The sequence below is a fragment of the Cnephaeus nilssonii genome (assembly GCF_951640355.1).
Source record: "Cnephaeus nilssonii genome assembly, chromosome: 21".
NCBI classification, from domain to species: Eukaryota; Metazoa; Chordata; class Mammalia; order Chiroptera; family Vespertilionidae; genus Cnephaeus; species Cnephaeus nilssonii.
In genome coordinates this window covers 24,145,963-24,162,916 of record NC_137092.1, presented here as the reverse complement: position 1 = coordinate 24,162,916, position 16,954 = coordinate 24,145,963, and the positions used below count along the sequence as shown (strand labels likewise).

General features: G+C 51.9%; 1 protein-coding gene across 1 annotated transcript in view; it reads right to left on the bottom strand.

Annotated features, from left to right (window-relative positions):
• The window catches only part of CACNA1E (calcium voltage-gated channel subunit alpha1 E), a 428,883-nt gene that overhangs the window by 18,427 nt on the left and 393,502 nt on the right, over positions 1-16,954 (bottom strand). Inside the window, exons 36-39 of the mRNA XM_079761136.1 lie at positions 15,670-15,735; positions 11,861-11,952; positions 11,169-11,334; positions 1,981-2,108 (exon numbers count right to left, since the gene is read on the bottom strand). Coding sequence (XP_079617262.1) covers positions 1,981-2,108; positions 11,169-11,334; positions 11,861-11,952; positions 15,670-15,735 — 452 coding nt within the window. The remainder of the gene's footprint in view (positions 1-1,980; positions 2,109-11,168; positions 11,335-11,860; positions 11,953-15,669; positions 15,736-16,954) is intronic.

Genomic DNA, 16,954 nt, shown 5'->3' with positions numbered 1-16,954 from the left:
GCTCTTTCTGCCTGGTCTCGATTTTGGTGTTGATTCATCCTCCTCTTCCAAATAGCAGCTCATCAGTCCTTGAGAGGAGGTTAATCTGTCCATCTGTTTTTCTTCCTGTGGATGGCTGGTACTGCTATCTATAGGCTGATGGTCTCTAACCCGTAGCAGCCTTCTCTTGGAAGACACTGACTCACTGTATCGTTGTCAGTCCCTCCACCCCCATCTCATAGACAAGACCAATGAAACTCTAACCAGAACACGTCAACGCCATGAATCTCAAAGCAGACAGAAGAGGGTTTCTTTTTCCTGTTTGCTCTCTCACAGCTCATGCATCTAAGTCTCAGGAGTAGTCCTCATGGCATTTCTTCTTCCCAGCAGCTGGAATGAGTGGGGAGGGACAGGTTTAATGCACATGGCATCTGGGTCGCGAGATAATGTGAATCCACAGGGAGCTGGGGTTTCTGGGAGCCAAGGACAGCTGAGGGAGGCCAGGTGGGCGGTGACTTCCTTTGCTAGTGGCTCAGGCTCCCAATCCGATGGCCATCCATGCTTTGCAGACTGACAGTCCCCACTTTCCAGTCACTTTCCTACATGGTTATGGACAATGATAGTACCAGTTATGCACAACCAGCCTTCGAGGTTGGTATTGTTATCACCATTTCACAGACGAGGACGCTCAGAGTGGGTAAGGGCCTTGTCCAAGGCCACGGAGCTGACAGGTGCCGGCCTGGCTGGCATTCCCCTCCGACACCCCGCCCTGGGCTTTCTAATCAGCTGACTACTAGAAAGTAAGCCCAGAAGGTGAAAGCCACTGCTCAGCCATTGGAACAAGAATGGACTTAGAGAACGCTGTGCCCGAAGTCACTACTAATTGCTGAGGGGAAGAGGACTTTTGGTTCACAGTTCTAACCTGTAAAACAGCGGCCCAAGTTCAACAGCCTCAGGAAAGGAGAGATTTGGGGAAGAGTCTCAGATGGGGAAGGGGTTCCTGGTGGAAGTGACGTGGCCCGTTCCTGCGAAGGATGGCATTCCTTGTGGTATTTTCAGAGGGGGCCCAGACAGGATAGATGGGTGAGATTAAGTCCCTGAAGCGAAGATGACATGGGACAGGAAAGAGCCTGGGGAGTGAGCACTCACAGGACTCTCACCCGTCTTCAGCCACGAGGGCCCAGGGGTTGCCCTTGAACTCTAACGCAGGGATCGGCAAACCTTTTCTGTAGAGGCTCACATAGGAAATAGTATTGAACCGTCTCTGTCACCATCACTCAAGCCTGCCTTGTAGTGCGACAGCAGCCTCGGGCAACCCACAAACGAGTGAGCATGGCTGTGCTCCAATACCTCATTGTGAAAACCGGCACTGGGCCTCATCTAGGGGCTGGCATCGCCAACCCTGCTCTAAAGCCAGAGGGCACGGCATCGCCAAAGAACTACTGGGCAGTGGAAGAGAATGGGAGGTGTCCCCCAAACTCCTGACATTTAACTCAGTTTCATGCAATAGCATCCACAAGGGATCAGTCGGAAGGGCAACCTGCTTGCTTTTTTATTTATATCCCTTCAGTTTTCTCACACTGGACCTTTCAAGAGGGATGAGAGACATGAATCACTCCTGTCACTGACCGTGGTGGCCAGTGGTCCGATTGGCCCAGAAATCCCTTGTCAACCCTGGTGATGACTCAACCATTAGGCAGGAAAAGAAGCTCCTCCTGGGATTGAACCCAAAGGCTCTGAGGTACGGACAGCGTGATGAGATTGGCAAAGAAAGGGACAGGCTGTCACCGAAAGAAAGAGAGGGTAAGGGAGAGAGGAAAGCTACGTCTGATACCAGAGCCATGCTGAGGACCCGGCCTCTCCAACGGGCCACAGCCAAGAGAAATGCCCTCTCCTTCTGTAACAGGCAAGCATTTGGGTGGCTCTAATGCCAACCTCTTCCTTGAGAACTTGGTGGCCCCTCATACAGGCCCCATTGGGGTGGCCGAGTGGCCTACTCACCATGCAGCTCTGTCGTACTCTGCCCAGACGCGGACAAACTCATCCAAGTGGTGAGGCCCCAGGATGGATGAGTCCCGAGTCAGGTACTCGAAGTTGTCCATGATGACGGCCACGAACAGGTTGAGCATCTGGAGGGGACAAGGGGAGAGAAGAAAAGTTAGGGGAACCCCAAAGCAGAAAAACAGACTTCAAGGCCAATCAACAATTCCCAAGTTTGTAAGGCTGAAGGCCCCGACCAAAGCCTGTTGATCTTGCTAAATGCGTTGCATTTGTGTTATCTGTGCCACACATTTCATTGTGCGAACAGCATCACTTCAGTTTTCTATTTGCAAAGCATTGCTATCTGTTCCATTTATTTAATTGTTATCGTAGCAGCCAGGGAGCAGCAGCGACAACATGCGCCAAGGCTGGAGAAAGCCAAGGCCTGACACCCCCACTCTCCCTTCCAGCCCCTCCCCCACCCGTGCTCCACCAAAGGAGCCGACAGAACTGGTGAGACCTCTCAGAGCCCACGCCATGGCTTACCGCATGCCGACTTGAAGCTATTCTTGGCTCTTGAGTGGCTTCCAAGACCCTGTTCTCCCACTTGCTTGCTCAACAACATTTATTGTCCACCCCCTGTATCCCAAACAGACACCCAGGTGCAGGGGGTGGGGGTAAGAAAGTTCCTATCTTAACCCGGGGATCTAGTCCCTTGCCTAGCACACTGCTTAAAGCACGCGGGCACTCACTAGATGTTGTCACTTGAGTATTCTTAAAGCCTTAGTATTTAGTCAAGACTGCGACACATTGCAAATATACAAATGTTACAGATTTTTCAGAAGAGCCAGGAAAGCACCATCTGCAGGTGACAGTGGTAACAGGATTTGAATTTCATATCATTTTCACACCATGAAATATTATTCATCTTTTGATTGTTTCTCGCAACCATTTAAGAATGAAAAAGCCATTGTGTTTTACAAACGCAGGTGGTAAACCAGGTTTGGTCCATGGGCTGCAGTGTGCTGACCCCTGGTCGAGATTAGGCAGCAGGCGACAGGAATTACTGAAGGGGGGCAAACTAGGAGAGAGACGGGGGATAGCTGCGTGCAGAGGACCCTCAGGAGCAGCGTTGAGGAGTAGTCATGCCCTGAACCAAGCCAGTGGCAGGACAGCAGCCTAAACAGGACTTGAAGGCCACAGTGAACAGCACTTGTTTTGCTGATTCTTGGCTGCCTAGCACCCATTGACTGTACTTCTGCTCTTTTGGGGACCCACCCATTGCCTATTCCTAGTTCATGTGGTTCAGTGGGGCACCCCCTTGGGACCCAGCCTTAGCCAGTCATTGGATCCCATTCCTCTGGGCCATGGTGACTGGTGGTTCAGTCAAGGCCAGTGAAAGGGCACTGAACCTTCAGGGCAAACACTTGTCCTTCCCTGTTGGTCTTGAACATGCAGGACTGCTGCTGTGGTCTCAGAGCCTCAGGCTGGAGTGTTTGAGGAAAGAGCTCCCGTGGAAGAGCCCGGAGCGAGCGAGCTACACTACACATACACAGTGGAACACTGCTCGGCCGTAAAAAGGAAGAACATTGACCTTTGGCGACAGCATGGGTGGACCTGAAGAGCATTATGCTAAGTGAAATAAGCCAGTCAGAGAAAGACAAGTACCATGTGATTTCACTCATATGTGGAATTTAATAAACAAACTGAACTACCAAGCACAATAGAGACAGACTCATAGAGAGCAGGAAGACAGCTCTGGTGGGGAAGGGGGTGTTGAGTGGTGGTGAAGGGATTGAGCAAAAAAGAACCAACTCATGGACACTGACAACAGTATGGTGATTGCAAGGGGGAGGGGATGGTGAGGCTGGAAGAGGGCAGAGAGGGGATAAATTGTGATAAAAAAAGAAAATAGAAAAAAAAAAAGAAATCTATAAATAGAAAAGGAAACTGGCCCTGGTGATGCCTTTGGGGCCCCAAATCAAGCCAGCTCAAGCCCCCTGCCCCAGGACTCCTCATTGCCACGTGCCTATCAAATCCCTTTCTGTTTCTGCCCATGTAGCCAGGCTCGGTGTCACTTGCAAGAGAGAGAGAGTCCTGCCTGAGAGAGACCAGTGGGCTGTGGGGGAGAGGTAATGCGAGTCTGTTGCTGACTCGCAGGTTAAATGGCTGGGTGGGTGCATGGAGGAGCCAGTTATGCAGGCAGGGTAATAGGATAAGGAAGAAGTTTACAGGAGGGACCTGTTAGAGTCTACTCTGCAACACAGAGAGACTGTTGGCCATCCTACTAACCAGTCAGAGAGACTGTTGGCTCATCCTACTAACCAGTCAGAGAGACTGCTGGCCATCCTACTAACCAGTCAGAGAGACTGCTGGCCATCCTACTAACCAGTCAGAGAGACTGCTGGCCATCCTACTAACCAGTCAGAGAGACTGCTGGCCATCCTACTAACCAGTCAGAGAGACTGCTGGCCATCCTACTAACCAGTCAGAGAGACTGCTGGCCATCCTACTAACCAGTCAGAGAGACTGCTGGCCCATCCTACTAACCAGTGAGAGAGACTGCTGGCCCATTCTATTAACCAGTCAGAGAGACTGTTGGCCCATCCTACTAACCAGTCAGAGAGACTGCTGGCCCATTCTACTAACCAGTGAGAGAGACTGCTGGCCCATTCCATTAACAAGTCAGAGAGACTGTTCGCCCATCCTACTAACCAGTCAGAGAGACTGCTGGCCCATCTACTAAACAGTCAGAGAGAATGCTGGCCCATCTAATATCCAGTCAGAGAGACTGCTGGCACATTCTACTAACCAGTCAGAGAGACTGCTGGCCCATCTACTAACCAGTCAGAGAGACTGCTGGCCCATCCTACTAACCAGTCAGAGAGACTGCTGGCCCATCTACTAACCAGTCAGAGAGACTGCTGGTCCATCCTACTAACCAGTGAGAGAGACTGCTGGCCCATTCTATTAACCAGTCAGAGAGACTGCTGGCCCATCTACTAACCAGTCAGGGAGACTGCTGGCCCATCCTCCTAACCAGTCAGGGAGACTGCTGGCCCATCCTACTAACCAGTCAGAGAGACTGCTGGCCCATCCTCCTAACCAGTCAGAGAGACTGCTGGCCCATCCTCCTAACCAGTCAGAGAGACTGCTGGCCCATCCTACTAACCAGTCAGAGAGACTGTTGGCTCATCCTACTAACCAGTCAGAGAGACTGTTGGCCCATCCTACTAACCAGTCAGAGAGACTGCTGGCCCATCCTCCTAACCAGTCAGGGAGACTGCAGGCCCATCCTACTAACCAGTCAGAGAGACTGTTGGCTCATCCTACTAACCAGTCAGAGAGACTGCTGGCCCATCCTACTAACCAGTCAGAGAGACTGTTGGCTCATCCTACTAACCAGTCAGAGAGACTGCTGGCCCATCCTACTAACCAGTCAGAGAGACTGCTGGCCCATTCTATTAACCAGTCAGAGAGACTGCTGGCCCATCTACTAACCAGTCAGAGAGACTGCTGACCCATCCTACTAACCAGTCAGAGAGACTGCTGGCCCATCCTCCTAACCAGTCAGGGAGACTGCTGGCCCATCCTACTAACCAGTCAGAGAGACTGCTGGCTCATCCTACTAACCAGTCAGAGAGACTGCTGGCCCATCCTACTAACCAGTCAGAGAGACTGCTGGCCCATCCTACTAACCAGTCAGAGAGACTGCTGGCCCATCCTCCTAACCAGTCAGGGAGACTGCTGGCCCATCCTACTAACCAGTCAGAGAGACTGCTGGCCCATCCTCCTAACCAGTCAGGGAGACTGCTGGCCCATCCTACTAACCAGTCAGAGAGACTGTTGGCTCATCCTACTAACCAGTCAGAGAGACTGCTGGCCCATCCTACTAACCAGTCAGAGAGACTGCTGGCCCATCCTACTAACCAGTCAGAGAGACTGCTGGCCCATCCTCCTAACCAGTCAGGGAGACTGCTGGCCCATCCTACTAACCAGTCAGGGAGACTGTTGGCCCATCCTACTAACCAGTCAGGGAGACTGCTGGCCCATCCTACTAACCAGTCAGAGAGACTGCTGGCCCATCCTATTAACCAGTCAGAGAGACTGCTGGCCCATCCTACTAACCAGTCAGAGAGACTGCTGGCCCATCCTACTAACCAGTCAGAGAGACTGTTGGCTCATCCTACTAACCAGTCAGAGAGACTGCTGGCCCATCCTACTAACCAGTCAGGGAGACTGCTGGCCCATCCTACTAACCAGTCAGAGAGACTGCTGGCCCATCCTACTAACCAGTCAGAGAGACTGCTGGCCCATTCTATTAACCAGTCAGAGAGACTGCTGGCCCATCTACTAACCAGTCAGAGAGACTGCTGGCCCATCCTACTAACCAGTCAGAGAGACTGCTGGCCCATCCTCCTAACCAGTCAGGGAGACTGCTGGCCCATCCTACTAACCAGTCAGAGAGACTGTTGGCTCATCCTACTAACCAGTCAGAGAGACTGCTGGCCCATCCTACTAACCAGTCAGAGAGACTGCTGGCTCATCCTACTAACCAGTCAGAGAGACTGCTGGCCCATCCTCCTAACCAGTCAGGGAGACTGCTGGCCCATCCTACTAACCAGTCAGAGAGACTGCTGGCCCATCCTCCTAACCAGTCAGGGAGACTGCTGGCCCATCCTACTAACCAGTCAGAGAGACTGTTGGCTCATCCTACTAACCAGTCAGAGAGACTGCTGGCCCATCCTACTAACCAGTCAGAGAGACTGCTGGCCCATCCTACTAACCAGTCAGAGAGACTGCTGGCCCATCCTCCTAACCAGTCAGGGAGACTGCTGGCCCATCCTACTAACCAGTCAGGGAGACTGTTGGCCCATCCTACTAACCAGTCAGAGAGACTGCTGGCCCATCCTACTAACCAGTCAGAGAGACTGCTGGCCCATCCTACTAACCAGTCAGAGAGACTGCTGGCCCATCCTACTAACCAGTCAGAGAGACTGCTGGCCCATCCTACTAACCAGTCAGAGAGACTGTTGGCTCATCCTACTAACCAGTCAGAGAGACTGCTGGCCCATCCTACTAACCAGTCAGGGAGACTGCTGGCCCATCCTACTAACCAGTCAGAGAGACTGCTGGCCCATCCTACTAACCAGTCAGAGAGACTGCTGGCCCATCCTACTAACCAGTCAGAGAGACTGCTGGCCCATTCTATTAACCAGTCAGAGAGACTGCTGGCCCATCCTACTAACCAGTCAGAGAGACTGCTGGCCCATCCTACTAACCAGTCAGAGAGACTGCTGGCCCATCCTACTAACCAGTCAGAGAGACTGCTGGCCCATCCTACTAACCAGTCAGAGAGACTGTTGGCTCATCCTACTAACCAGTCAGAGAGACTGCTGGCCCATCCTACTAACCAGTCAGGGAGACTGCTGGCCCATCCTACTAACCAGTCAGAGAGACTGCTGGCCCATCCTACTAACCAGTCAGAGAGACTGCTGGCCCATCCTACTAACCAGTCAGAGAGACTGCTGGCCCATTCTATTAACCAGTCAGAGAGACTGCTGGCCCATCTACTAAGCAATCAGAGAGACTGCTGGCCCGTCCTACTAACCAGTCAGAGATTCTGCTGGCCCATCCTACTAACCAGTCAGAGAGACTGCTGGGCCATCCTACTAACCAGTCAGAGAGACTGCTGGCCCATCCTACTAACCAGTCAGAGAGACTGCTGGCCCATCCTACTAACCAGTCAGAGAGACTGCTGGCCCATCCTACTAACCAGTCAGAGAGACTGCTGGCCCATCCTACTAACCAGTCAGAGAGACTGTTGGCTCATCCTACTAACCAGTCAGAGAGACTGCTGGCCCATCCTACTAACCAGTCAGGGAGACTGCTGGCCCATCCTACTAACCAGTCAGAGAGACTGCTGGCCCATCCTACTAACCAGTCAGAGAGACTGCTGGCCCATCCTACTAACCAGTCAGAGAGACTGCTGGCCCATTCTATTAACCAGTCAGAGAGACTGCTGGCCCATCTACTAAGCAATCAGAGAGACTGCTGGCCCGTCCTACTAACCAGTCAGAGATTCTGCTGGCCCATCCTACTAACCAGTCAGAGAGACTGCTGGGCCATCCTACTAACCAGTCAGAGAGACTGCTGGCCCATCCTACTAACCAGTCAGAGAGACTGCTGGCCCATCCTACTAACCAGTCAGAGAGACTGCTGGCCCATTCTATTAACCAGTCAGAGAGACTGCTGGCCCATCTACTAACCAGTCAGAGAGACTGCTGGCCCATCCTACTAACCAGTCAGAGAGACTGCTGGCCCATCCTACTAACCAGTCAGAGAGACTGCTGGCCCATCCTCCTAACCAGTCTTCCTCCCTTCCTTCCTTCCTCCACCTAGAATGTAAGTGGACGACGGAAGGTCTAGCCTCAAGAGGATGAGGGACAGCCCTGGAGGTAAAGGAGCAGGAAGTCTAGAGCACTAACCACTGTGCAGCCACCATGACGAGCCCGCACTGCCTCCCTCCTGACTTCGCTGGTGCTCGAGGGAAAGAAACATCCCTCTGGGTTAAGCCACGTTACTCAGCTGTCTCATGCAGCTGCGCCTGATCCTAACACGGCCATTCTTTCTGCCTCTGGTACTGGAGCCACAGTGAATACATATGCTATGGCGGCGTGGGTTACAGAGGGTTTTCCACGTATCCACACATCTTGTACACTCCTTTCTTGGTACCTATTATTCATGGTAACAAACACTCTTTGGTATTTATTATTGCTTTACATTTGCATATAGTCTTGTATAATGGTGTGCACATTCACACCTATTCTTTGTTTTAATGCTCGCCATACGTTTTCATGTGGCAGCTTTCATCATATCAGCCCTTCAAGGACACCGCGCTTCCCACACACACTGGCATCCTTGGCTCCAAGCGCACGGCCTGGCGCATCCCGCCCATCAGTACATCCCTCTGCGTGGCTGCGTGGGGCTGAGAAGCTGTGGGGCTGAGAAGCTGTGCGACTCGCCCAAGGTCACAAAGTCAGTCTCCTGCGGGGCTGAGATTTGAAAGCAGATCCTCTCAGACTGAATATTGCGTGAATTTAAAAATAACAGCAGCGTGAATTATGCAGCACCCTCCATCTCAAAATTCTACCAGTACCTTTACAGTCTCTAATGAATTTTCCAGTTATATCTCTGGTTTCTTTGAAATATTTATTATTAAACATTTACACCATGTAGGATAAAACTGTGATGTCTACCCGTTCTTCTACACGCCCCATTCCACCCCATCTAAACGCTGAGACCCCTGTATGCCTTTCAGCCTTTGACGGCAGGGGATGGAGGGGCCATAACAGCTTTACCCCAGTGCCTCGCCTTTTAATGCCACTCAGTACAAACGTGCGGACCATGTGAATGAATCAACTTATAAAACAGCGGGGGCACAGAAGAGGAAGGATTTACCGGGGGTTACAACAGATTCAACATGAAGTTCACTGCTCTATTCACGGAGCTCGACTCCACCCAGGAAACTGCCCACCTTTCCAGGGCGTTGCTTTAGTTTTCGGTTCTGGTACAGTCAGTGTCTCGCCTTTTAATGACCACTCAGTACTAATGTGCTGAATATGTGAATGAATCAACGTAAATTCCAGTATCATTCAAAACTGCTTTTCAGTTATTTTCACTAGACATTCCACTTTCATATTTCTAAACAGGATACTGTTTTGCTTTGTTTTTCTTTTTAAAATCTCCCGCAGGGAGTTTCCTAAAACACATGCATCCGCTCACCATGCAAATAACACTCTTATTATCAAGTCCTTTTCCCTCCCATCCTATAGAAGCTACAATAGCAGCAAAGCCCATAACTCAACATGGGCTACTAATGTGGCAGTTAGTTCACTCTCTGTCCGTCCCCTGCCGGTCCCCTCAGTCAAGCTGCAAGCCACTTCCCCACACCTGAGAGATGGACAGGTGGCAAGTCCCCCCAGGATCACGTTAGAAGCAGAAATGGCTGGATGAGAGATAATTCATTCACTTTGGGATGTCCAGCCATGAAACTGCCCACTTTCCCAGGGAACTGCTGGAGCTTTTGATTCTTGTACAGTCAGTGGCATTAGCACTGAAGCTGAGCTAAGGGATGCCAGGATGGCCACAAACACAGGACTGGCCGTCACTGATTCGGCAGGGACACCTCAATCATCATCCTGTTTATCCCCATTGGTCAGATTATGCAGCGCAGAGATTTCTGGATGCTGCTGTGCCGATTCACGCTTCCTTCCTCCCAAAGAAAGAACGAAGGGGCACCTGGGCCCCTCACTATTCTGTAAGCAAGTATGCGCCACAGTTATTACTCAATGTTCACTAATACCTGAAGCGATTATATCTTCTCATGTCAACCTTGTCACTGTCACTAAACATCTATATATATAAAAGTCAAGCAACCAGAACAACAGAACGACTGGAATGACCAGAATGACTGGTCACTATGACATGCACTGAGGTGGCTAACCGGCTGGATCGGGCCCCGATGGGCTTCCCCTAATCTCCTGCAGCTCCTCCCCCAGGCCGGCCCCACCCCTGATTGCCCCTCCCACCCTGTTGGGGGTGGGGCCGGCTGGCCAACCTCCCACGCCTCCCACCCCTAGCTGGTCTGGCCCCAATTGGCCCCCATTGGGGCAGGCCAGCCAAACCCCACCCATGCACGAATTCGTGCACCAGGCCTCTAGTCATAACATAAGAGAATTGCATCCATTATACTGTATATTGTCACCATTCCACTCTTATTAATGCTATCACCTTGTATTTTCAAGGTACCTATTCTCAAACAGTTCAAAGGTCTCCAGAGAGAGAGAGATGTTCTTGGCCTTATTTATAAAACATCCGAGGTACAAAAGAGAAAGGATTATACTGTGGGTTACAACAGATTCGACATGAAGTTCACTGTTCTATTCACTGACCTCTACCCCACCCACCAACCCTTCCCATAGACATCCTTCCCAGGGAAGCAGCAAACGTCTTCTCAACCATGGATAGCCCCCCACCCAGGAGTCCGATAAGCACCGTGGCCTCCAAGAGTTCTCTTGAGAAAACCTTGGCTCTCAGCGTGGGCTGGAGTGTGTGTGACCATCCACCGAAGGAAACATCTCGTGACTGTTTATCAGGGTTGGGAAGGGCTGGGCCACATTGTGGGGCAAGGGCACAAGGCTACTCACCAAGAAGGAGCAGAAGAAGATGAAGGAGACAAAGTAAACATAGGCCAGATCGGTGCCGCAGCGTTCGTTCTCGTTCTGCCCGGAGGGCGCCGTGGTGTCGGGCTCACAGCCTTTCTCCCCAAGGCACGACAGCATTATCTCCTGCCAGGCCTCGCCTGTGGCACTCCTGAGCCCAGGAGACATTCTGGTTATTAGTTGCAGGTCTGCGTGTCCTTGGCCCTCTCTCCCAATTCTCCCATCCCTTTCTCTTGCCGTAGGCCCAACGGGTTTGCCTAGTGCTCGAGGCTCTCAGTGTTTTCCATGCAGAGATGGAGAGTGCCAATGAGTCTCTCTCGGGTTCTGCCACCTCACCCACTGCTTCCCTGTTTTTGGAAGAATCTCTGCTGATCGTGATGGGACTTTCTGGGACTCCCAACACACCCGGCCATCCAAGGTTTCAGGCTTTAACTGGAATTTGATCTGCAAGAAACTGTCCTCGCCTTCCCCCTCTCAGAGTCCCAAAGGACATGCTGAAGCTGCAATTTGCAAATTTACCACCAAGTTAGAGATGACCCCCCTGCTGCCCCCACCCTCCTGTCATCCGGCTAGGAGCGGAGCAAGGGGAATGAAGAGCCACAGGCAGTGGAAGAGGCGAAGACCAACTCTGTCCCCTCGGTGGAGGGTCAGGCTGCAATAGTTCCGCGTCCAGGTACCTGAAGAGTAGCATGAGGGAGCCAAAGAAACTCCGGAAGTTGTTGTGCCGGTTGATGTGACTCTCCTCATCTAATTTTATGTTTCCAAATACCTGGAGGAGAAAACCAACAGAAAGCGCTGAGCACGGCGGAGCTGTGAGGTACCCGGTGCCTGGACATGAGATGCAGGGTTGGCACATCCACACGCTTGGCTCCTCCTGACGGCCTCGCCCTGAACCAGACAACTCACACCCAGGCAGGCTGGTGGGCCCCGGGCTTGTGGCCCGAGAAGCAGGAGGGGAAAGAAGACCAAAGAAGGCAAGATCTGGGAAATCTTCCACCTGTCTGTCGTTCCTCCCACGCCTAATTTGGTCTTTTTATTTCCATGGCACTTGTCACCATGGCACTCACCGTGGTACCTAAGCCGCCTGCCTCAGACATCACCCCACCACGGGAGTCTCTGCCTGTCCGGGTAGTGCTGATGGGAGCAGCTGTATCTGCAGACGTGACTCTGGCTTGGGCAGATGCTGCCCTCAGTGCACAAGTTTAGGTCAGAGAGGGGCATCTCTGTCTTCCTTGGGTGTGTTCCTACCCGGAGAGTCCAATTTCAGAAGGTCCTTATGTCTGTAAACTACCGTCCCTGAGGATGAGCACACACAAAGCAAGGCCAGGCCAGAGGGATGAAGAAAGTCAGCACGGCGGACGCTTGGAAGAGGAAGAAGGAAACGGGTTTGGGCAGGTCTGGCTCCCGAGTGAGTTTACTAATCTGCCCTTGGTTGCTGCGCTTAGAATGTGGTCACCAGGCAAATCCACGCGAAAAAAGAGGGAAAATCCAGAGAGCTTCATCTGCAGACACTGACTAAGGATGAGCTCTCCAACACGGTGCTGCCTGGAGCCAAGGTCACCCAAGGGCTCTTCAGACGAGAAGGCGCCCTTCCGTAGGCACGTTCCTCCCCAGCTGCGCTCCTGACATCAGGGTCTGGTCTCGCAAGTCACCGTTTGCACGACTGAAGGCTCACAGGTCCCTTTCCCAGCCATTTGAGACAGTTTTCAGCCTACATCTAACATGCTTCCGTTTATCTAATATATGCCGAATGCAACATATTCCCCCCCTAACAGTTTTCAGAATGTGCAATTGAGGAACAATCTCTGCCCCCAGCTATTTTGCTCAGATAACTCCCACTGACACCTGCTGTGGGAATGTGTTCTGAACGTTGCTTTTCAAAACCCAAATACTACTTGTCTCTCAGGGAGAATGGAGGGGGCAGGCCAGGCAGCATTGGGGAAGTGGGAAGGAGGAAGATAAGAAGGTAGAGAAGCCCCCAACAGACAAACAGCAGCACTGAAAAAAATCCCCAACCATCAAATCTAATTCTGGGTGCCCCAGGAGGAAGTTGTCAGGACCCCTTGCGTGTGTTCGCTTCTCCTTCTCTCTCTTTCACCCTCCTGGCGCAGAATCCACAATTCATCCCTGATTCACCACATACACCAACCTTGTGTCCTTTCTCCCTGGGACACACCTGAAGCCATCATTAGATGTCCTCATTATGACTTCCTCACACACCTTCTCCGATCATGACCTGGTTAGAGGGCAGGCCTAGAGTTTGCATGAGGTATGTGTGTAATAGTCAAAGAAAACAAAACTTACACGGAATGTTCTCCAAGCAAATTTTCAAGCCAAAAATGTGTGTTTACTGTGAAGGTGGTCTTTCTAATTTTTTCCACTTTATTTTTTTAGCTTTTCACTCAGTCCTTGTCACTAACCCAAATTTCCTACATCAAATGGGTACAGAGGAGAAAGAAGGGATGCTGAGACCCATTAGAAAACTTACTGAATGTATAGGCTTATACCCCTTTTCACTTGGACTCACAGAACTGTAGAACCAGGAAGGACCTGTGAAGCTGTGTATCCAACTCTTCTATGGGACTGGTGAGGGTGTTAAGCCCAGAGAGGTTCAGTCACTTGACCAAGTTTGCACAGCTGCTCAGCGGTGGAGCGGAGGCTGAAAGCCTCGCCTCTAAGGACCTGTAGCCCAGAGCGCTTTTCCATACCCAGCAAGTTACTCCTTCCTTCCACGCTCAGATTCCTCTGTAAAGCTCTCTTCTCCCAAGATGGCTTTGAAAGTTCAGAATAACAGTCCTTCCCATGGAGATATCTTGTTGCGTTTACCTCTCTAATGCTCTGTCTCCTGTCCTTCTGCCTTTGTTTGTAAGGATCCCTTTGCTTTGTTAAGACAATATGAGATGCAGTCTTTCTCGTTAGATGCTTTGTATCTTGCTCGTGTGTGTATGTACATAGGTGCGTGCCTATGTACACACACACACACACACACACATACACACACACACGGAGAGAGAGGGTAAGGACATACATTTAGCACAGTGCCTGCCACTCAGGAAGCTGAGTAATGGTGAACAGCATTATCATCATTTTCAGTAGTATTAATAACCAGTTAGTATGGGAGATGGTGTAATTCTAGTGTATTTTGTTTGAAAACAAAAAAGGTGGTAAGAACTGTTTTTCAGCATAAGTAAAAAAGAATGTCATTTTATCAAGTTCCATTTGGCTGTTCAAGAAGATGTTAATTCTAGAACCAAATACTTGGAAGTTCGAAGGGCCTTAATAGAAGTCGTCAAGGCAATCTTCAAGGTCGCTGGAGTCAGCTTCCTCCACGCCCCGGACTTCATTGGTAAACCCCTGCTGAAGTGTCCTCCTCGAAGGAGATCTCATTACTTCTCAGCCAAGCCTCACACTTCCTGACACTTGGCTTCTATCACATAAACTCTCCAGTAATGGGGTCAGAGATGAACGAAATCCAGAAGCGCAGGCGCGAGAGGAGTAGAAGGGAGCGCCTTTCAGAGGGGCGCCGGAGGGGGCTGCCGCCTGGGCAGGCCTGGGAGACGTGTCCAACGGCTCCAGATGGCAGGTCCCGTGGAGAAGACAGCTGGCAGGCAGTCCAAAGGTGGCCAGCCTGCCGGACTGCAGGGGACAGCCACTTGGCTGAAGTTCTGTGCTGGGGCTTAGTCTCCCCGCCTCAAGTCAGAGAGTTAGCCTCCCCGAGACCAGCAGAGAGCCGGTGCCCCCGGGCAGGTAGGGCCATGGGCTGCTGTGTGTCTTCAGCAGGAGCCCACCCGCCCTAAATGGCAGTTGCCTGTGAAAGATCTGTTGGCCTCTTCCACTCGATGGGCCTTTGGCACCTGTAGGAATATCCAGGGTGGGAACCTGATCCCCGCTTCTCAATTCCCAAACCGGGAAGGATGTGTAACCAGCCAGCCGCACGGCCCTTTGAGAAGAATTAGCTGGAATGTGGCCCTTGGGTCTAGGGTTTGGCATGCTGCCAGGAACCTGACAAGTTGTTCCCTGGGGTGAGTCTCAGGTTGTAAATCTCAGCCATTCAGGATTTTACGCAGACATATTCTGTGTCACTGCATACAGGAGATCAGCCATTGACCTTCCTTAAGGCCTAGCTCTAATACCTGAGACCCTGAACAGTGGATCAGCATGAGCCCTGCCCCCTCCTTAGTCCCCTGGGCATCCTCTGGCCAAGAACGCGGGTGCCACCTTTGCTGTGGTTTATGGTTGGAAGTCCAGCTGCCTGTAAGTCATCACTATGGTCTCACAACCTCAGATGAAACCCCTGTACCAGGCCACCCTGCCTACTTGGGCAATCTGAGGGGGGAAGCCAGCACCTGGGAAATCCCCAAGGTCACACGGCAACAACACCTTGGGAGCGTGCCCCTTTAACGCACCCCCAGCCCTGGGTGCTCAGTGAGCCAGAGACAGTCTGGGCCACAACCGCCCTGACCAGGCCCAGCGCGCGCCGGCTCACCTGCATCCCGATGATGGCATAGATGAAGAAAAGCATGGCGATCAAAAGGCAGACGTAGGGCAGGGCCTGGAAGGAAAGCAGAGATATGACCAGGAGTTCAAAGGCAGGCAGCTCCCAGGCTCAACAGCCTGCAGTCGCCGGCAGTACACGGAGTCTTGTCCGGAGGCTGACTTATGCAGACTCTCTGGGGGCTGTGTCCCCTAGTGCTGTCCTGTTTCAGGGTGCCATACTTTGCAGATGTCCACATCCTCTGACAGAGATAGAAACTGTTGGCCATAGGGAGGCTCATAATTGGCCTCCTGTCCAGAATATCCCCTCACCTGGAGTGTGGCCCAGATCTCCAGGGAGAGCTGGGAAAATTCCTGGGCCTGGGGCTTATCCCACTTTACACAACAGAATATTAATAACGTGGGCCATTCTGATGCAAATTACACAGCAAACTTCCAGCACTGGCTCCAATCCTAGTGTTACCCTTTCCCATTCCCCCACTCAATGCTACGCCCATGAGAAGAATCAGTAAACAATCTCAAATGTTAGGGTCTCCGTTGTTTGTCAGTTCCTAGAAGGCTCCTTCATCCTCTGAGAAAACAACTTTTCCCCAAGCTTTAGGTTCCTGATATTTCCATACGTGTCATGCAAAATCCCCAAAACGCCTTTTAGGTGTCAGCCACCACCAAGCCCCGTCCAAAATCAGGCAGCACAAAGATCCACACTGGGCAAGCGAACTGCCGCTTAGGGATGACATCTGTTACGGGGGTGAAGGGGCCAGGGAAGGAGACGGAAGGCAGGAGACCGCCCTGGGTGGCTGGGCGCATGCACACAGGGCAGCTGGGCTCGGGGGCCAGGGTGGGCACTGTAATTCTGCGGAGATCTCAGTGCCAACGTGCCAATCCCTCTTCTTTATCGTCCAGGAAGCTCCCCGAAAGGCGGCACAACTACCTACTGTGCGTCTCCACTCTATCTTGAGTGTGGACAGTGCCGCTCCCAGGGGATCAATTCCAGGCTTTCAGCCGCAGGTCTCACCAACAGATCTCACTGAATGGAGCCCTGGGAGACTTGGGTGATGTGAGTAAAGGATAAAAGTTGGTGGGAGAACCCCTCTCCAATGAGGGCTGACTCCCGAGATCTGTGGGCCGACTAGCTGCATTTCGAGGGGCCATGGGAAGACTCCCTCTGCTGGAAGGAGAGAGTAGGGAGGCAGGTTGCGTGCCACCTGGGTGTGCTACCTTCTACCAACTTCTATGTTCACCTCCTGCCCTTATTCTACATTCTCTCCTCCAAGGGC